At 37.8% G+C, this 22,931-nt stretch overlaps 1 protein-coding gene across 5 annotated transcripts in view; it reads left to right on the plus strand.

Moving 5' to 3' along the window:
* The window catches only part of ldb2a (LIM domain binding 2a), a 93,355-nt gene that overhangs the window by 20,935 nt on the left and 49,489 nt on the right, over positions 1–22,931 (plus strand). For all 5 annotated transcript variants that reach the window (XM_038699547.1, XM_038699549.1, XM_038699548.1 and 2 more), the window contains exon 2: positions 4,711–4,813. In XM_038699547.1, coding sequence (XP_038555475.1) covers positions 4,711–4,813 — 103 coding nt within the window. The remainder of the gene's footprint in view (positions 1–4,710; positions 4,814–22,931) is intronic.

Raw genomic sequence — 22,931 nt, forward strand, 5'->3', positions numbered from 1 at the left:
CCTCTAACCTGTTTAACCAGCAGGGAAGGTTCAACAGAGTCAGCCAGGTGAAACACTGTTTTGCAGTTGGCACCAGAAAAGAAATGTAATTGGTGAACTTAAAGATTTTCTGTGTCTTTCTTATGTCAACAAATCCAGTAAAACCAAGTATTATCTGTTTGTCAAAGTCTGTGGGTCATTTTGTGCCACAGACAGTGGTTGAATAAGTACTAAGAACTTTTATTGAAGTTAAACTAGTAATACTACACTACAATGATACTACAATGTCCTGCTGATACATGCGTAATTTTCAATACTTAATATTTTTGGGTGGTTTAATCTGTAACAACAAATCTTGTTTTAGAAGTTGATCATATGCTTTGTTTGTAAAAGCTGAATCTGCTAAGTTGCTGTCAGATAAATGTAGTTGAATAAAAACTATCATGTAGTGGAGAGGAAGTATAAAATAGAATAAGATGGGAATACTTAGGTAAAGAGCTTAACGTGTACTATTGTGACTTTCCACACAATAGTACACTTTATTCATTTCATACTTGTTTTCTTAAGCTAATGTTATTATCTCTCCCTTTAGTTATGGTACGAATGTTGGAACTTTTAATTTTGAAAGGGTAACGTTGGTGGAAGAGTTAACTGGGAAGAAATTTTTTTGCGTGTGCTGGAAAATGTCGTATTTACTGATTGTTTGGTACCTGGCTGAATAGGGAACAAGATTTGTCAGTATTTCTTTTCACATTGTGTTTGATATTGAGTGATATAACATTTTTTCATAGTTATACTAAGTTTGAAAGTGAGTGTGCCTAATATTTAGACTGCTATATTAACTAAATTAGCCATTCTGCAAAATAAGTACTTTTACTTTTGGTACTTTAAATATTTTTGGATACTAATATTTATGAATAAAAGAGTTTGAATTCAGGACTTTTTCTTTTTAGTTTTTACATTTACTAAAAGATTTGAATACTTCTTCCACCACTGATGTAGCTACAGACTGTACTGCTAATTTAGTCATCATTAAAGCTTTCATTAACCATTATTTAGAAAGTTAGACCATTGTTTTGCCAGGGATACTATAGCATAAATAAGCCTCACCATTTCACTGGTTAACATGTTATTTCATACGATGACCATGACCTGTCCTGCAAATATGTATTAACTCATGGTTAAAAGAGTTTTTAAACATTAAGGTTTTCATTTGGAACGAACACACGATGTGGAGAAGTTAGAAACGATTGAAATATAGACTAATGCATTGTTTGTTGGTTTTGGTCTCTTGATGGGATTTGTTGATACTTAGAAAAATATAGGACAGTGCCAGCCTTATCCTTTAATGCTAAATACAGATGCTATTTGTCATTAGAGTTATGTTGATCTCTGTGTTGTGTTACTCTTGTTTTGTGTCATTACAACTAGTTTAAGGAGGAGTATAGAAATTAACTCTACAGCACAGGATCAAACATAGTTGCAAAGTGAGATCATAGAGAGCTGCTGTGTGTGTGTGTTTGTGTGTCTTGTTCACCCTTTGCCTGACTGTCAATCCCAGGGGTTCCTGTCCCCTCATGGTACTAGATTATGGGTTGGACTCAATCTGAATACAGAGTGGCAACTAATGTCTATTTCTCTCCCTCTCTCTGTCTGTTTTGTCCTGGTGTGTCACTCGTCTCCGTCCGTCTCTCTGACATAGATGTATTTCACATGAAACAGACACCACACACATGCTGGCTGTTCACACTCGCTGATTCTCGCAGTATGACACAGTCAGTCAAACACATACTCAGACAGACACACACAGACACACATGACAGCTCATGCAGTTTGTTCCCAGTGGACAGCTGGTCAGTGCATGCGCATACACAGAAAACCCTGGCATGCATCCACATATCCATTTGTTGTACTGCAAGGGTGGGTGATGTATTTTTCAACTGTTCTGTCATTTAAGCAATTACACTGATTGACCTAATGGGAGTGCTATAATTATTGGTCAGAATTTTCATGCCATACATGATGTTTTTGGCACATCTGGTCCAGTTCCAGAAAATTGCAGCATTGACACATTTGGCTTAGTGTTGTGGTGCTGAAGTTTTTAGAGCAACCTTGTTGAAGGGGAAAGGATGGCAACTTTTTCAAACTTTAAAAGGCTGTACCACTGAAATTAATAAAAAAAATGTCTCATTTTTGTTTTATTGAAACAATGACAATTTTGATCATTAATTAATTAATCAAAAGGGCCAAACACTTGATGTAAGAATTTGGATGGAAGAAATTTTCTCTGTTTCACATCACTATGATTTACAGTAATACATTTTAGTGTTGCTTAAAGAAAACAAGCAGTTTCAACATGTAATTTTGGGCTCTGGCAAATGATTGCCATTTTCACTCTTTTTTGACATTCTATAGACCAAATAATTAAACATTTAATCAAAAAGACAGTCAAGAGATTCACTGATCATGATGAAGCCTGTTTTGGACGAAGGATGTATTTTATTACAGTTTCCAACATAATTTGTTCGGGATGACGTGTAGTTGAATAAAAATGATTTTGGAATAAAAATATTAGAAGTGGATTAAAATTTAAACATCTTTTAAAAAAAATTGTTCTAAACAAATTATCTGCCAAAGTTACAAGGTATAGTAATAGTAATAGTAGACAAGAAAATAGTAAACAATAAAACAAAATATAAAAGAACAACATCCAAACATTTCAGTAAACATAAAATATAATGCCAGTCAGTACATGTGGGTTTTAAAAGCTTTTTAAACTGAGGCACTGACTCAGCTGGATGGTGAGGGGGAGTTTGTTCCACTAAAACAGTAAAAGCATGGTTCTGTTTTGTTTTAAGCCTGGACTGTGGAACTTTTAATAACATTTGAATCTCATTTGATCTGAGTTGTCTCAGAGCAGAATAAAGGTTTAGAGTTCTGAATTATAAAGCAGAGCCAGTCCATGACCATTTAAATTACACCAATGTAATCTTAAATGGACATTTGATCTTTTATAAGGGACACATCTTAGTCCTCCAAAACTCCACTTTTCTTGATCTAAGTTCAGCCAAAAGGCCTCTCCACTAACTCATGATAACCTATTGATTGACCAGCTGGATGAAGGTCTAGGTTTAGGTTCTCCTCATCCTCTATCAAACTCACCCTGTCTGAGACACATTGACCTGCAGGGCACCCCAGTCACTGCTTATTGGGCTTGACACTGCTCGATGGTGACAACGCTAATTGTCAACATCTGGGAAGTGCCTGCCATCCCTCGGCCCTGCGCAGAATGAAACGTGGTGATCTGTCATAACGTGTCAGAGGAAATTAGCATCAGTTGAACGTCGGTCGGTAGGGGGGGTGAAGGGCAGGTGGGAGTTGTCCCGCCAACATTATCGGAGGTTTTTGTAAGGAGGGGGAAGAGTGGGAACGGCAGTTAGAGAAGTAATTTCAGGACAAAGAGATTTACATGAATTTGTTTCCTCATCAAGTTGTTGTCCCTGCTGGGAGATGAAGACTACTGCTTCTAAGGCTTATTACAACTACTAGCACTAGTACTACAACTACTACTACTATTATAACCACTTCTACCTCTACAATTTCTACTTCAACTAGTATTGTTACTATTACTACTGTCACTGTAGCTGGTACTGAAACTACTTAAAGCCTACTGCTAATGTAATGTTACAACCACTACCACCATCACCACTACTATTCTACAGCTACAACTACTACTGATGCTGTTATGCTGTTTTACTTTTACTGTTAGTACTAGGACTACAACCAGTTACTACAACTGTTATTCTTGAAACTGTTATTACTGCTTCTTCTAATAAAAATGTCACTTTTCCTGCCATTCAAGTGTGCGTAGGTTTTGACAGTTAAGTAAATCACTTTAATTATTTTATTGTTATATGAACAAAACAACTATAAGACTAAGACATACAAATCTACCACCACCACCACCACAATAATAAGCTTGTAATTCAGACTTGTAGGAGCCTCAGGCTGGGCTCTCCCAAAGTCCAGGCTTAAGAAAAGTAAAGGGTGTTATCAGGCTTTGACCTGCTTACATCGACCTGCTTAGGCAAGCAGCCAGCATCCTCTTTGAGACCACTTTTTAAAACCTGATTTATAGACTCATTTAATATGGTTTTTATTTCATTTTGTAGATGTTAGCCTTTTGTTTGTATCCTTCCATACTGTGATGTCTTTTTATGGCCCTGGCATAATTTGTATAATGTATTTGACTGTTTTATAGTTCATACTTGTTGAAGCCCTTTGTAAAACAATGATTTAAATAAAGCTCATAAAATTAATTTTAATGAAAGGAACAAACAAACCAATCTACAATACTTTCCCTGCACTGCTGACTTCATATCAAACAAGCAGTGTTCTTTTTTTTAATCTTGTCTCACAGAAAAACCCACATGGTCACAATATCTTTGTCTTATCAGAATGAATCAATATTGAATTTATGTAAACAAAAAAAATGCAATAGCACAAGAGCAGCAACCTGGATAAAGGAAATGCAATAATAGGAAATTAAATAATAGAGAAAATGAAGAGTTTCATACCAAACTGAAACAACCCATGGTCGTTTTAGAGGACAGAGGGATACTTGAGGTGACCTGCTTTTACATACTGCATATTCTGAACTAAAGATACTTGTGTTGAACCCTGAGGTAGTCCTACGTCTGTCTGACTTGTTTTGTTTTTGTCCTTTAACAGGAAAGTGACAGTTTGTGGTGGGACGCCTTCGCTACAGAGTTTTTTGAGGAGGATGCCACTCTCACACTCTCTTTCTGTCTCGAAGATGGACCAAAGAGATACAGTAAGAGTCCTATAATATTTTAGCAAACCACCAATAATGCAATCATGTTAAAATTCTAAATAATTGTATTATTTTTTTAAGAAAATTCCATTAGTACAGTTTAAACCTGTTATTATTTGGGTGTGTTTCAATAAAATGCAACAGAACATAATTTCTGTTGTATTTTATGTAAAAAAAAAATGCCTGCGCACTGTTGCTTACCTCTGGTATATGCATTTATGACGTTTCAGCCTACACAACCATCATCAGGCATCAGAGTTGTTTTTTTTTCACTTTCATTCAAGTCGCGCTGCCCTCCCACGCACCTATAATACATTCTGGTGTGCAGAGCTTCTTTCAGTTATTTGTTGTGTGAGGCTACATTTTAATATCTTACACATTCTGAAATCCCATTTTCCATGTGTTAGAGGGATAAACCACTATAATGTAGCAGTGCTGAGAGATTTTAGAAAAAATAATCCCTGATTCTCAGATACCTTAGTCTGTGGTGTTCAGTCATTCCTAGCACTGATATTGTGACAAAATGGGAGAAATGTTATATGGTATTTCCACTTTGTTAAGTTATTGATTTCCTACATTTCCCAAAATTCTTTTGAAAAGAAAAATAAAATGAGTGAACCACTCAGTCAATTCAATGTAATCTATATAGCCCAATTCTTATGAGAAGTTATCTCATTGCACAGTTCCCACCATGAGCACGGACTTGGCCACAGTGGCAAGGTCCCTTTTAGCAGGTAGAAACCTTGAGCAGAACCTAGACTCAGGGTGGGCAGCCATCTGCTTCGACTGGTTGGATTGAAAGATGGGTGGTGAGATAGAGAGGGACACATGATGTGCTTTCATACTGCATTTTCCTGGAGTATTGTGGTAATCGGCTGGCTCGCTGAGCTTTATGAAATTTACGGAGCTGGAAAGGGAGGTCAGATTTGATCCACCCCGGAGCCGGCGATGTTGGTAGTAACAGAGCTGGAACAATGTCTGTGTGAAAAGCCACAGGTAGTATGTCAGTGTTAAATGTCACTGTTTTTTTCTGTCTATAGTCACAGCTCTGTTTCCGGAACCATTATGTGAAAGCACACATGGCTGCGGGATTATGCCGCAAACATTTGTTCAGTATGAATGAGAGTAAGAAAGAGAGAGTGCAGGAGGAAAAACAGCACACAGTAGCCCAACACAGAGATGTAAAATAATAGTAATGGTAGTGGTAATAATCCAAATCTCATTGAAAAATAAATAGTAATAATAACGATATATGATAATAATGATACTAAAAGTAGGACTATAATAATAATTGTAGCAGTAGGTGTCAAGAAGGAACATGGGGGCAACCACAGATCCAGACTGTACAGCTCCAGAGCCAGAAATACCTGCAGAAAGCAACAGAAGGAGAGAGGAGAGGGACGAGAAAGCACAAAACTAAGGAAAATGGAAGAAGTCGAGTTATTAAAATGCACTAATGGGATGGGAATGCATACAGATGGAGTTAAAAATAATGATTTAAATGTAAAAAAACATTATTGGATATATCTGTATCGAAACACAGTGTATTGCTATTTTTGCCTTTTATTACCAAGAAGAGGGCAGAAAAACATGATACCACAATATGCATTGTATATATTTTATTTCCAATAGAGTTTAGAAGTTTGAGGAGTCAGGTCGGTCTTCCAGGGTTGCAGAGGTAAAAGTCGTGTTCATTACCTCCTTAGACAGTGTTAGGTGATTGGCAGTTTGAGCACTTCAAAGCTTGGATGGACATGAATTTCTCCTTGTTGAATCATCAAAAAAATAAGATGAGGGTGTGTTACAATGTGTCTGGTTACAGTGTTCAGTTACAACACTGTACAACACGGTATACATAAAAACGTATGAAGATGAATCAGCTACAACTTCCAAGGAGCATTCGGCAAGAAACATCCAACCATAGACTTTAAAATTCAGTGCAATACTATGAGTGAGCTCAAGCTAAATATTTGCACTTCATAGAAACATGATAAAACATTTAGTAGTTTAAATCAGTTGACTTTCACGTTATGGGTCATTGTTTGTTACTCCAACACAACAAACTCCTCTCTCCAACTCTGACTCACGTTTCCATTGGCATCTTCCGGCAACAACTCGCCTCTCACAAAATGTCTGAGCGAGAATTGTTTTTTTAACCCTGTTTGTTACTCAGAGGGATCTTTTCCATGATGTTGTCAGACACCAAGTGTAACAATCTGAGCCTGCCAGTAGCAAAAAGAAGCACTTTTTGTCGACATAATTATGATGGGCACAAATCAGAGATGCTTACAAGTCAAGTCTCAAGTCTTTGAGCTAGAGTCCAAGTCAATTCTCAAGTCACTCGTGGTTATAATGAGTTTTGTATCACTTGCTGCGTTTAATCCAGGCTGCTTATAACACTGCATAGCTATAAGGAATTCTGTAACTGTAAACTGTTTTTCACTTACAGAGCACAGCCATAGAATGTACAATGCAATTAATGAATGAATCTACTGTAAGTCAACACACCCCACAGACTCTCAAACCAGTGTAACCTTATAAGCCATGTTTCCATCCAATTTGTCATGTGAATTTTAAGTGGACTTTTGAAATGTTGCAAAAAAGATTTTACCATCAGCTGGTTTTGGATCGAATAAACCAGGCTACAGCAAGCATAGTTACGTCAGAAGTTGACGGTACACATGGCTGTAATAAACAAGACGTATGGGGTCCAAACCAGAAACAAAACCAGTCGCATGGACCTGAAGACCACTGATCTTGAAAAATGGAGAGAGGTCCAGGCAGGCATGTCTCAAGGCATGTCTCTGCACGGGAATATCCGGCAAGACGGCGACAGCCGAAACAACTGATCAGACGTGAGTTACAAGTTTCCATCTCCCATTTAGCGCATTTATTCTTTTTCAACAAAGGCCAAAAACAACCTCAAGCGAGCTGAAAAACTTATTTGCGAAAATTAAGGAATTGTTTTAGAATTTTGTCATTTCCATCAACCTTTTCTAACGCGATACTTCAAAATGAAGTATCAAAAAAACTTTGATGGAAACACGACTATATTGTAGATTAATTCCCATGCATCTCAGTCAGCAGCTATTCTGGCAGCAGCACATCGTCTCTCCCTCTCCTCTAGCACTGTGCACGCGAAGGCAGGATTTAGTCACTATGGTTACGGGGATGCTCTGTGTCTGTCGCTCTTAAACTTTGCGACAATACAGGAGGTGAACAGGAACAGGCACACAATACAGAAGGAAAATAAGGTTCCAACTTTGTAGTAATGACATCGTTTCGTCTCTCTCCTGGGAGGAGTTTTTACTTTCCCCACCAACAGTGACATGAAATATCTGCCCTTGCCTTCCTATTTCACAACTAGTTAACTACTAAGCTTAAGCGATGTTGATAGGAATATATTTTACTAGCCATACTACACATTTCTAGTCTTTTCCCATTTCTCCCCAGAACTTCTGTGCAAAGCCTCCTCTTGTTGCCAGACAACTTCACTGTGATGCTGAGGTTTTGTGTTGTAAACTGTTGTTCACCAAGAAGTAGTTACAGCTATTAACTCCCCCTAAAACCACATATTGTGTTTACATTTCTGTTTGTGTATGGATAAAGCAAACAAGATACAACTTGTTAATTAGTTAGCGTGAGAGGTGTTGTTAAGAGTACTTTCTAACTTTGAATAGAGCCAGGCTAGCTGTTTTCTCCCCGTTTCCAGGCTAAGCTAAGCTAATAGCCCCTTGGGTCTAACTCCATACCTAACACATACTATTGCTTTAAGTTAGATTTCCAGATAGGAAGATTTCTTATATTCTCTGTTCGGTCTTGGTTTTTTTTTAAAGGTTGCGACAGCCTGAGTTTCAGGAAATGTTCTCAATGCTTGATTCTGTGTTATATGAACTCAAGTTAGAAACACCCAGACTGCAGCTTCAGTATGTGGTCTTCAGCAACAAATGACAGAGCAGAGAGGCTGTTATTGAGTTTGTGATATTGTCCCCTTCATCTCATCTGCATAGGTTCATGTTTTGATATCTGAAACATATTGAATATCACACAGACACAGATAAGGACGTGATGCTCTGAAATGAGCAGATGTGTGTAGCGTCTGCTGTGTTTGTGTGTGTTAGTGTGTGTGATTCAGCTCAGTCATGGAGGAGGAAGAGAGTGAGAGAGAGTGAAGAGAGAGAGAGAGAGAGAGTGGAGGATTGTTGTGAGCCTAGCCCTGGTTTGCTTTTCAAATGTAAAAATAAAAATCCCCAGTGGTGTAGAGACGGTAACCCTGTTCCCCCGGGAACGGGAGGCTTAACACCATGGCGATGATGACTCACCGCCAGTCGCAAGCGTTCCTCGATTCACATTCAGGTGCGCTAAGTTACACACATGCACAAACACACACAACAAAATCATCCAGGAAAAATCCACAACCCTCATGTATCCAGCTACAAATTAGACTCAAAAGAAGAACCAAGAATGAACACCTTTTGAAAGTGATGACTAGTCTATCTAGACTTCGCACTGGCAGCATTATATATAGAAAACAACAGCACAATGCATCATATAGCAAGTTCTTATCATTTACTTTCCAGTTAGTTTTGACAACTACTCAGTTCTCAGCAGTGTTGATAATTTTAGCTATTGAACAACTTACAATCATTTGGCAAGTTAGATAACTTCAGTATCTTGCTCAACGTTACTTGGAGGTTTTTTGGGGAGAATGACCTCTCGGTTAACCTCTTAACAATCCCAACCAGTACAATCAAAATTGACGCATTTTATCCATGAAGCTTCATAGTAATTCACCGATTGATTATATTCCAACAAAAATGATCTTGTTACGTGGTCAGAGGTCCAGATGATCCAATCCACTAAAAACATTTAGTCCCCACATTATTCTATCAATAAATTCCCACAGACTGCTACTGCATCATTTCATATTTGCCGGCAGACCTACCTAATATATCTTTATAATGTAATAACTCCTGTTTGTATATAAACAACTACAATATCTTTATTTCAAGATAGCTGCTGAACTCTGACCTTTTCAATTGACACCTAGTTCAACCAATAGGAGGTTACATGTCATGTCCACAGCCTACAATAGCCCAAAAAAATCTGCGCTGTAATAGAGTGCCAGCCCTTATCATTTCGTGGGTACGCCAAGCTAATTGCAAGCATTTGTGCCGATGACTGGCACTTCGTATAACCAATAAAAGTCTGAAAATAATGATATACAACTTCAGCTACCAAGTTCATGATCTACCAGCAAAAAACACATCTGCATAAAGCTACCAGCTAATAAGAAGTGATGCAACAGCAGCCGCTTACTGCCAAAGGGCAGTGCTGTTTTTGAAAAAAAAACACTTACCCTTAGATAAACCTCTGTAAAATAATTATTTTCTGTGCTATTGCCATAACTAAGTAAGGCTTCATGCTGTGGCCCCACATTTTATTTCAGCTAATAAGTCCCAGCTATAGTTTTCAGCATACATGTATTAGCGAACATTTTCAAGCGGAAATGAAAAACATATTACCTTCAAGAACTGCATTCAGTTTAGTATGGCTTTAGGCCTAGAATTTTACAGGAATGGTAAGAGGTTAACATACCATAAATGTATCATAGACACAAAATCATCCATAGTCTTCCACAGATCTTATGATCTTGTGCTCAATTTTTACACATTTCAGCATTTCTGTTTGCTGTTGATACAGCTTACCAGCTGGCTTCATCTCAAAAGTGAGAAAACTAGGAAAAGTAAACAAGACACTTTTTTTGAGCTTTTGATTTCAAGCTTGGTGGTGCAGTGGTTAGCACTGTCGCCTCACAGCAAGAAGGTTGTGGACTCAAACCCCGGTTTCCCCGGCCTTTCTGTGTGGAGTTTGCATGTTCTCCCCGTGTCTGCGTGGGTTCTCTCTGGGTGCTCCGGTTTCCTCCCACCGTCCAAAGACATGCGGACTAGGTTAATTGGTGACTCTAAATTGTCCTTAGGTGTGAGTGGTTGTTTGTTTATGTGTGGCCCTGCGATGGACTGGCGACCTGTCCAGGGTGTACCCCGCCTTTCGCCCGATGTCAGCTGGGATTGGCTCCAGTCCCCCGCGACCCTGTACGCGGGATAAGCGGTTGACGATCGATGCATGGATGGACATCAAAATCAGTATCTCCCAGTATTTGTTTTTCTCTCCACCCTCGCATACTTGTTCACTCCTGGCAAGCGTCCGAACAAAAAAGACAACAACACTTAAAAGATGTCACAGCATAGCTTACTAGTAGCCATCAGCTGCACTTTTCAAGCCACCATGGCCATTGCAGGAGCCAGAGATGATGGAGAAACAATAGAACTGGAGAATCCCTATGTCAACAACGAATACGTTGTTCACAGAAAAACTACAGTCCCGGTGGTTTTGTGCAGGCGAGGAAACTCAAGCTGTTGTAAAGTACCCTTCTGCCATCTAGTGACTCTCTTTAACAGTTTGTTCCCAGTTGACCGGGGTGGTGATGGCGCAATGGATAAGACACATGCCTTGGGTGTGAGACCCGGGTTCAATCCCCCACTGTGACCCATCCACCATTGAGTCCCTGAGCAAAACACTTAACCTCTAGTTGCTACAGAGGCGTGCGACCTCTGACACATATAACAATTGTAAGTCACTTTGGATAAAAGCATCAACTAAATGAATAAATGTAAATGACCGGTGAAATAAGTTATTGTTATTACATTTAAAATACATTTTGACAATATAGCCGTAGTGTGGTACATTCCAAAGTTGAAAATGTAAATGACACTTGTTAGGGCATAAACCCAGTCAGTGCTGAAATAAAGGTTTAAATTGAAAATCGAATCGTGCCCTTAAATTTGAAAGTCAAATTGAGTAGTGGATTTGGAGAATTGTGACACCCCTGCTAAATATGATATGAATATGAAAATAATGCACCATAAGCTGCAATATTTTTTTATACTGTGAACATGGTGGTGACAATATGAACATGGAAGTATAAAGTATGTAAATGTACTAATATGTGGCTCAGCATGTTTCTTTAGGGATGTTTTTAAGGGGGGAAAACAACAGAACTCCCTCTACCTTTCTCCCTGAAGCTTTTTTCATCACCTTTTCTATTATACAGAATCATTCCAGTGCCACTGGAATTTCAGTCTATTATCAGGGGGTTTTGGACACATGCATCCTTTGGTTTTTGGGTTTTACTGTTAGCAGTCCTGAACTTTAGGTTCACTGGTTGCTGTTGTGCTCATTGTTAGTCACTCTGTACAAGAGCATCAGCTAACTACCTATATAAAATGTAAATGTGACCGCCAGTGGCCTTACTCTGAAACAATCTTTGCTTGCAGCCCTGTGAAAAGCGGTGGTATATGTCGTTATCGTCAGTCAGGTCAGAGCAACACTGACCAGTGGAGATGTGAGGGTGTAGGAGGTGGAGAATGGTTACCAGTGGTTAAAAGGGCCATCCATACATGTTGGAAGAGTACCAACAAAACAAAAGGTCGTAAGAAGTTCTCACTATGCAGCACTATGTGAATCCTACGGCTAAAGTGGTGTAGTATAAAAGATTTGTGGTTATTATAATACAGCTTATTCCAGCTCTACAGTAGCACACAACATTTGTCATGGCATTTCTAAAGTGGAAAGAGAATATTTTACTATAATATTATTTATATCTTTAAAGATCAAACATGCCAAACAAATGAAAAGGGCAAGTCTTTATATTTTACAGCTATGGCATGTAAAACACATATGGTTATATTTTAGGTTATTCTTGGTAAAATGTTTGTCTAATATTCCATTAAAAACATTCATAATGTATATATTTTCCCACAGAGACATTCTGTAATGTAGGGAGGTGTGTAAGTACGCCAATCCTTGCTGAAATTGAATTATTAGTTTTGAGTCATGCAGTAGCTTATATGATAATTACAAGGAAACAATCATTTCACTCCAGTCTGAGGCACTCTAATTTTATAACGTTCAGCGGAGGAAAAATTAGAAAAGCCAATTTACTTAATCTGTTTTTTTTATTGCATGGACCTGTGTTAAGGTGTTTTGTAACTCGTCTCCAGCTGGTGTTCATTGTTGCTTCTCAGAGGAAATAGATCATATTGAAAATGCTTGTGTGTTCATTGTTGGAGGGCGAACTAATGAATTTGTGTCCTCCATGAGTACTCTTTTCTTCTAATTGTTTATTCTGAAATCACTTCCGACCCTTAACCAAGGCTGATCCTAATCGTCAACTTCGTCAATATTGGTAAAACATTAATCATTAAGTGATGATGAGCTGCTTTTCTATTTCATGTTTATATATTGAATGTTTTCGGTTTTGGACTGTTGGTAGGACAAAACAAGACAAAGAGAGCAAATAACACAATCAAACACAACATAACATAAACATGAAATTTTACTTTAACTGTATTGATTTTGCCAAGCTTGTAAAAATTAAGGAGGTGCAGAAAATTGATTTAATGTGTGGGCAGAGTGAAGACAATTAGGCAGGTAGGTGGGTAGACAGGCAGGTAGGCCAGCCAGTCATTTCATTCTGTCCATCCTTATTACAGTCCTGAGACAGCCATAGATACTGGCCTTTTCTCATTTTTGTGTCAGAGCATCCGATTTTTTGGTTGCTGTCAGGATGTAAAGAGAATTTAAAAAAATCTAACAAAAACATTTTCTGAAATAAATTGGGTACCCCAGCTTCAATTGATCTTAAAAATGAAAATAAGTTGCTTCCTTAATCTCAAATGCAGGTATTTTTCATTGGCTGATGTAAGCTGGTATATTCCCAAATTTAAGTTATACTTCTATTGTTCTACGAGCTGACTAAAGACTAAGATAGAAAACCTTCAAATGTCTGAATAATTTCCCATCCTGTGTCAAAATGAAAAGCAAACTTCTCTAGATCGTCTGTTGTGTCTAATTGTAATCTACATGTATCAGTAACAATAACCATGTCAGAAGACGACATAAGCAGCTTATCCAGACAGACTGCATTATTTCTTTCCTCGCCTTGTTCTTGCAAAGATCTGAAGTGCACTAAATGTGAGCAGTGAGTATTTGTAGTCTCCAATATGTCATAATATTTTATAGTGTCTTTGGAAATAAAACTTATTAAAGCCTTGGATTGCTATGACAATATATTACTTTGATAAAAGTTTCTATTTTTAACGTGCACTTATTGGCATTTTATCTTCGGAGCGAGAGTGTTTTGGTGCATATTTGGGTACCCTGTATGTGTGTAAAACAATTCTCCATCGGTGCAGGCCAATTATTGTTCTCTACACCGAATATTCAGAAACTCTATCTAATTATACCCCCAATTGCCATGGCCTGAACATTCGCCCCAGTACCTTGTCTGGTTCTGCAATCTTTGAGGCATCTGATGAAAGCTCCACTCCATGATGCAATCAAAGAGCAAGGCTCATTTTAGAAGTAGTTCAAACAAGTGAGAGAAAACTCTGCATGTTTAGTGGGCTGATTCAGGGCAAACTGCGAAGTGATTCACAACACATTTACAATTCATCTAGTTATTCTTGCATTGCAGCACGCAATAATTGCAGCGATAAAATGACCACAGCTAATAATCTTTAAGCAAGCACGAGGACATAATGAGGAGGAAGAAAACACAGGGAAACAGCCTTAACTGCCTCTGCCATGAAGTAAGCTTAACAAGGAACTCACTTGGTGCTATGAATTAAAACAGGGGAGTTTTTAATCAATAAACACATTACATCCAGTTGGAAATTTGATGATGTTCATATATTTTCTCAAGCCAATTTTGCACATGCCAATAACATACTAATGAACAGTTTTAGCAAGTCATAGTTTTGTCTGATTGTATCGAAAATATCCTTCTGTATGCAGGTTTGACCGCAGTGATGCCCCATGTGACATTTTGAATTGTCAGTTTATTTTATGCTTCAGTCTTGTATTCAGCCAAAAGACATAATGTGCTGCATCACATGAGGGGTACACTTTGCAGTAATTACCAGCTCCCAGTACACAGTCCCATTTTATAAAAGGCATTAATCATTTCAACATATTGATTCAAATGGTTTTATTCCAAATACAAAGAATTTGCAAGCTGCAGACATACAACTTGTATTTAGCATCTGACCACACTGTAGCAGATGTGGAACAAACCTAGTAAAAATCCTCTAATCTAAACAATCCTGTTAAGGTTGCTGTTAAGCCTCCAAGTAGCTGATCCCTCTAGAGCCATATAAATGGACACCTGAAGACTGTAAGTCCAATATTTACTGCCCTTTTACCTCCACTAACCTACTAAGATAAACTCTTTAGCAGCTAGATGCTAGTTGGTAACTGTGTCTGTCTGCCCATTGGTGCTGGGCAGATTGTATGCAGTGGGTTTTATTGTCAGGTGAAAACAGTTGCGTGCTACTGCTAGAAACACGATTGAATGAACAATACAATACATTAACATTTACATTTATTCATTTAGCTGACGCTTTTATCCAAAGCAACTTACAATTGCTGTACATGTCAGAGGTCACACACCTCTGGAGCAACTAGGGGTTAAGTGTCTTGCTCAGGGACACATTGGTGGATGGGTGACAGTGGGGGATTGAACCCGGGTCTCTCACACCAAAGGCATAGAGCAGGGTTGCAAGAAAATGTACCATGATTTCATCAATACAAATGACCTCTTTCACATATTCGTATTAAATTGCTAAATTAATTTGATGAAGTCCCCAATTTTTCTAACACTAAAATATGTCTTCAACACAATAAAGCCATGTAATAAAGTTTATTTCCATTTTTATCTCATTCCTACAGGCGTAGGAATATTATTGATATCCACTGTGTCCCTTCTATATCATTTAAAAATTATGTTTATGGGTCTCTACATATCTTAATGATGTTACCAGCCATTCTCAGCCCAGTGTTAATCACACTATGCCTTGGCCCTAAACATAATCTAAATGATGTTTACGGACAGTGTTAATACCATATCTGTGTAAAAGAACCTGCATGGAGATCTTAGATGGGAGGATAAGTCTAGTGCTGTGATCTGACTCCCTTTCTGTTGAATAAAAGATTGACAGTGGAGGGTTGGGAAGGGCTTGTTGAAGGGGGGCTGTATTATTGAATTGGGTGGTGGTGGAATGAAGAGAAGGAGAGGTGGAGTCCCAAATGAAGGTGTGGGAGTGGTGCAGTGCCTGCCTGCCTGTCTGTTTGTGTGTGTGTTCATGTGTGTGTACCTATGCCTCCGTATCTGTATCTTATTGTGAGTGTGTTTTGTCTGTAAGACCGATGGCGAGCGTTTGTGTGTGAATGTGTAAATGAATGTGTGTGTGTTGGGCTGAAAGTTAAAGGGGGATCTCAATGCGTCTGTGGAGGGGGTTGTTTTGAAAGGAGGAGGGGAGGTGGGGGTGTGCGAAGCTGCTTTACAGGGAGATGGATAGGATGGATTGAAGGTGTAGAGTGGTGATTGGCAGGCGGGATGATGCGGCCCTGGCTCAGCTGCAGAGCTGAGATGTAGGCTGCTGCTGATTGACAGTCGAGCCGAGCCTGGGAACCACAGCGCTGGATTGGCCGCAAAGAGAAACAGAGGGAGAGAAAGAGAAAGAGTGGAGCCAGAGAAAATTATAGATTTAAACCAAAATATGCGGCCATAACATTTTACTGTGGGGTCTGTTCCTGGATAGTTCGACACTGCCATCTGTTGTAAACTACACTTGTGGTATTTTCATGATATTTCTAACAGTCGACAATGTGCTAATCACGCTACTGTGTGTTTAACTGTAAAGAGAGAATGATGAAGAGAAAAATGCAGAGAGTAGGAAAGAAGATTGAATGACAGCTAACCTTTCAAAGGAACAAACAGTGAGTCATGAAGAAAGCACTAGAACGGTGTGGAAATATATTTAATGTATGTGAGCAGGCAAAATAATGAATGTGGTCTGCAATATTTCAATAACAAACATCTAATACAGAGTAGGGCTACTTTCATCATTCATGATAGCTTTAGACTAAGGCTGCAACTATATTTAGTTTTTAATTAGTTTTTATACATTTCTTTATCATCATTGAATATTTTTTTGAATGGTCTATAAACTTCAAGTGAGCTTAAAGTGAGGACTTCAAATTGTGTGTTTTGTCTGACTAACAAATCCAAAACCCAAGGATAATTCATTTACAATTATATAAAACTGAGACATTACTGAATCTTCAAATTTGAGAGGCAAGAACCAGTTCTCCATTTTTGCTTGATAAATGATTTAGGCTGTGTTCCCACAAAATCTGACAATGTGGCTACTTCCTGCAGGGTTGTGTGGGTGTGTCTATTTGTGCTTTAGAACAGAACTGCTGTGAAACAATGAGAAGATAATGCCATACTGTATTTCACCGGCTTTCTCACCACCACCGCTCCCTAATTCACTGTAGCTCACTCAACCACCGCTTCACTCTCTCAAACAAACAAATGGACACAAACCAAATTAAGCTTCTTGATATCGCTATTTTGCAGCATAGACTAGAAGCTAGATGCAACGCCTGACTTGGTGTGAATACAGCCATACACAATTAGGCAATTATCACATTTTCTCTCTATCGACTAATCAATTAAACAACAAAGCTTTACAGCACAATTCCATTCTCTGTTAGATTGCTGTCATTTAATTCTCAATGTACTGTATGTAGTAAAGTACTGGAGTTTTCTTTAAGGAAGAAATTCTTGAGTTCTTTTTAAGGTGTAGTTGGAAACCTTAAAAGATTCAAAAGTGTCTACAGATGCTGAATGGTGAGGCAATGTGGGGTGTTTGAATTCATTCTGGTGGCCATGAAGCTGCTTTTAAGCAAGTTAATTACTTTTACCCATTGCTTGGTGATCTAAGTCAGTGTCTCTAACCCTGTGTTATGCAACTTTGTGCTCTGGCCTTGGATACAACCTGTAAATACCAACTTTGTAAAGCTCACAGCACACAGGTTTTGATGAGGCTGTGTGTAAGTCTGAAGTGCTCATTTATTTCTATGGTATTCTGTGGTAACACAAAAAGTCTTTGTCTCTCTCTGTCAGTAAGTTTTGACCAGAGGTTCACTCAGTCCACACAGTCCGACCATTACCGCCTGCAGATCCACGTTCCCACTTCTGTTTGAACACTCCCGCTTGCAACATTGCTTTCTTCTGACATCCTGTCTAACCCATCATGCAGGGAAAATAAGTCAGATGCAGTCCTTTTTCTCAAAATCTAACAAAATACAGTTTTCAGTTACTCAACTTTTTAATAAGCCACCTTTAGAAGATGAGAATAAAGCCTTAATACATGCCTGCAAATGTAAAAAAAACCCCCAAAAGTTAAGAAATAAAAGTGGATAAAAAAGTTATGGATAATTCTGTTTTTTCACTGATAGTATATGTAGTTTCCCATAGCAACCAATACAAACAATAAGCTGGAAAGTCAGATGTCAGAGCAGCAGTGTGAATGTTACTGTTTACAGATATGATCTGAATTAGAGATGGCAACTAATTTAATGGTACTGATGTTTAAAGAAAAGAGTATGTAACCAAGTATAGATGAATCGAGAGGCAAACTAAACTTACCTTTTTTTGGTACTGTAATCCTAGGCACATTAACAATGGCAATGATAATGATGATGATGCTTTTTTTATTATTGTGTAATGCATACAAATATGTCCGGCCTGCATGGTCTTACATGATACCACAAGTACATATAAACCAGATCCAGAATACTGCAGATATTTTAGAATTATACCACAAAAAGTTGAAAAATAAATAATATCCACATAAGTTACATATTCTGATTTTGGACCTTCACATTTACAACACAACTATTTAATTGCTAAAAAAGCAAGCAAGAGAAAGCAACCATTCTGACTTTGGTTTACTGTAAAACTGTGCATTTGTATACATAGTTAAAACAAATATTATTAGCCTCTCCTATTTTTATGTGTATCAGGTGCTTATCCACTGTTGATGATGCTATTTGACTGCTCCACATGCACAAGAGTACAAATATCTACAACATTGGTGTTGGGTCCAGTAGGACATGTGAGATCCCAATCCCGTTGCAGCCTTCTATTTTGACCAATGTTCCACTTAAGTAAATCAGTTTGTTTGTTTGCTGAAACAGGCACTTAATTGGCCATGAAAACTTAAAATGTAGTGTTATTAAATAATTATTACGTGTATCAGTGTAAAAACCTAATTGTAGGTTGTGTTTTTGTTATTTTATACACTTTCTGTCTGTCTGCCTAATGGTAATTAAGACATTGAGTTAGGGCAGTTGATTGTTTAGTCACTGTCAGAACAGAAAGAGTTTTACTATTTCTATTTTTCACTCTGCGATAAGCCTGTTATTGTTGCATCTCTGCAACTGTCCTCCTCTCTTCTCTGTGTGTGGTTTGTGCAACCAATCAGATCAGATGCCACCAGTCTGAGTTAGAGTTGAGCAAGGTGAACATGGTGGTGGCTACTTCACATCATTTTCCACAAAAAGGAGAAAACGATGTTTATTTCATCAGAGAAGCTAGATTCTAGGGTTTAAAGTGATTAATCAATCTTTTATCGTGCCCCGGCAATTTCTTAGTGTGTCAGATCGATCATTTGATTTCCCTCTTTGGTTAATGTTTTTCTCTCTTTTTCCTTGTTACTACCTGTAAACCTTGGAAAAAACTATTAAAATATATTAATTGTGTTCGAGGGAACCATGAAATATTTTGAAACATGCTGCTGTCTCAGTCATATGTTTGAAGTGCATTCATCACCAATAATTAAATGTATGTTGCTGTTTAATTTGTTACAGTATAGTAAACATTTTATGATAATACATCTTTTTAAATTAGTCACTTCCCTTTATGCATGCAGAGTTTATGAAAACATACCGGCTGCAAGTACAGCTCTGACTACCTGTGCTAAGTGGAAAACATTTTTTTAATGTTACACCATGACATACTGTAACTTTTTTAGCCACAAATTAGCAGTGGAACTGAAAAATTAATTCGGAATCACCATCAAAGTGAACTTAGAGTGGAGCAAGAGACAAAGACATAATGAAACAGGTGGGAAACTATATAACCGTATTATTCTCTTCTCTTAATCAACCTTTTGCAGTCATGTCAATCAATAATAGAGGCTCATATTGAATTGAAGTGAATCCAGTTTTGATTTCTGTTATTGTCCTGGCAATTTGTTTAATGCAGTATGTGTGAATCTGTGGGTGTGAGAGTCTGATGAAAATATACAGCAGCAGACATGAGCAGTGGTTTTGTTGGACTGTTTGACCAGAGAAGAAAGAGATAGACCTTTTAAAGACATAATGGGGTTCTTCTGAGGCTGCCAGGAATCGTAGCCTTTTCGTTCTAAAACAATATCCAATATCTGAAATAATTGATGCCTACTCTTGCGCAAAAAGCCTGCTGGCATGAAAGTAAAGCACATTAGGAGGTACCTGCAATTCATTTTTAAAACAACAAAAAAGAAGACTCTCTCCATGTGCCATAACTATTTTCTTATGTGCCATTACTTCACTTGCACAAAATCAGTTTTGTTTATTAAGTGCTTTCAACAAACTACAGACAACAAAGGACATAAAAGGACAAATAAAACATTAAAAGAACAGACTTCTCAGGTTTTAAGCAATATGATCTCCATTTGTTTGCATGTGTGTGTAATAAAGTGTTGGAATAAGAAGAATAATGTAATTTTGGAAAACAGTATGTTTATCTGAAAGTGACTTCAACCCGACCTAGTTTCTATAGCAATAACATCCGAGAGGTCCTTTCCTTATTGGGATTATGGGCATGACAATGAAGCAGTGAGCTATGACGTTTAGCCGCTGGCAGGATTGCCCATAATTTACCATAAAAAATGTCCTATTAAATGTTCTGGACTTTTTTTAACACATGACTAATGACTAAAAACTTTTCTTTACAGTAAGTGTAGAGTTTGTGTAAGTGTGGCAATTAGAAACAAAAATCTTAAAATACAACTAGACATTTTAACTAGACTTTTTTTATAGGGTCATCGTCAGGACTGTGATAATATGTCAGTCTCAAAACTAAAACTGGATGTCTAAAGCAAGCCTTAATGTAGCACATCATTTGTTTGGACAAACTGGAAGTTGATTGTATCTGCAAACATATGACTTAGCTGTCTGATTATATTAGGATGACTGATACTGTACAAAGTTATGAATAGAATATTATAATTACTGTAAAATACTATGTGGATTAAGCAAATAATTTTATCGTTATGGGCACACTTCTGATATGTTTGTCATGTTTCCTACACTCCCGAAAGTGTAGGTAATATATTTTCTTGGGAGTAAATATGTTGAAATGTAGAATTCATACACATTCCTATAAAAGGGAATGTTCTGTCTTTAATATGAGGTATGGTGCTTATTTTATTCTATGAACTGTATATATTTCACTTTGCTCTTTGTTTTTGTTTTTAATATGACTTAAAATATATGATTGTAAAATGAATGTATTGCTATTTTGCACTTGCGCTAAAGTTGTATTTGTTTTCATACATACATCCACTAAAAGACAAGTTGTTGACGCAGGTACTATAGGCCGACAGATACCAAATGTTTTAGATATGATACTGATATCAATATTTTAAGTAATCTGACAAAGACACATAAACATGACCATAAACAATTGACATGTTTCTAAACTCCCTCAAGCCTAGTTTGACAAATTCACCGATATTGATATGCTAAACCAATAAAGTGCTGAAAGACAGTCTCGGGAAGTGTAGACCAAGTACATGAATACTATCACTGATAAATCAGAGATATTTAGTCTTAGATAAGGTGAGGTGGGCCTATAGGCAGTTGAAACCCTAATGACAAACCCACTGCTCCTCCAAAATGGCATCATCTGATGTTATTAGCAGATTTGTGGTGCAATTATAGTGGATAAATGTGGAGATTGGTCAGTCAGGTTGGTTTCCAGGTGGCCTAGATCAGGGTGGGAACCATTGTATGTGGCTAACAGGAAGAGGGGAACAGCTATCGGAGGGCACCAGCTGTCCGTGAGGATGGGCAGGTCCCCTAGCTTCCTGTTTCTCAACACGCTGTGTGCCCCGGAGCACAACAAAACCAGCTTCCCCTTTCAGTTTGAGAAACAATAGATGTCGCAAACAGCCCTCCTCTGCTTCAGTTCCCTTCTCCCTCTTTTCCTCCTTTACCTTTTCTTCATCTTTTTTTCTCCCACCTCTCTTTTCTTATTCTTATTCTCCCTTGTTTTCTTCTTGCTTTCTTTTCTCTTCTTAACTTTAACCTTTTTTTCTCCCTCCTCTGTTTATTTACCAAATCATTTTGTAACCTTTTGTATCTCCATAATTCCTTCCATCTTTGCTGCTTCCTTCAAATTTTCCTCCTTTGTCTACTCTTAACCCTCTTCTTCCTCCTCCCCTCTATTCTCTTACTCCATCTCTCCCTCAAACTCCTTCTTTCCTTCCCCATTTTCTTGATCTGTGAAAGTGTTATATTGAATAAACTTTACTTACTTACTTACATTTCCCTACATATTTTTGCTTGTCCATACTATCTAATGGTTATAAATGTATTTAAACATGTACAGTACATGGCAGTTAAGTGGTAAATGCAGTCAATTTAACAGTTTGTAGCAGGCAGGAATGTTATTGACCGAAATATGGTGTAAGTGTGCACCACACCACATTGATTGTCTTATTTTGTTGCTTCAAAAAGGTTTGAAAATGATTCAAATCAAATCTGATCAGATCTGCTGCAGTGTTTACTAAGATTAATACAAATCATTGTGAACATACATTTTTTAACAAATTAAACAACATTAAATGACATTTAACGTATACTTGGACAGTCTAATACCTGACACATCTGCGATTTGTTTTGCTGAAATGGGATTTGTGAATGTTTGCTACAAGTCATGATGACAAACATGCAGTTCATGAAAAAATTACTCTAAGAGTGAAGTACAACATGAGCTTTTAACAGTAGAACATTCCAGAAAGGTCAACAAGATGGGCTCTGAGAGAGAGGGACGTTTTATCAATAATGAATAGCATTTTCATCTGAATACCAGAGAGTAGAAGAAGAATTCAACCAAGAAAATGCGCACACGCACACACGCACACACACACACACACAC

This window comes from Micropterus salmoides, unplaced genomic scaffold (assembly GCF_014851395.1).
Source record: "Micropterus salmoides isolate LMB-PRFRI ecotype aquatic unplaced genomic scaffold, ASM1485139v1 Ms_hic_scaffold_5, whole genome shotgun sequence".
In the NCBI taxonomy this organism is placed as follows: Eukaryota; Metazoa; Chordata; class Actinopteri; order Centrarchiformes; family Centrarchidae; genus Micropterus; species Micropterus salmoides.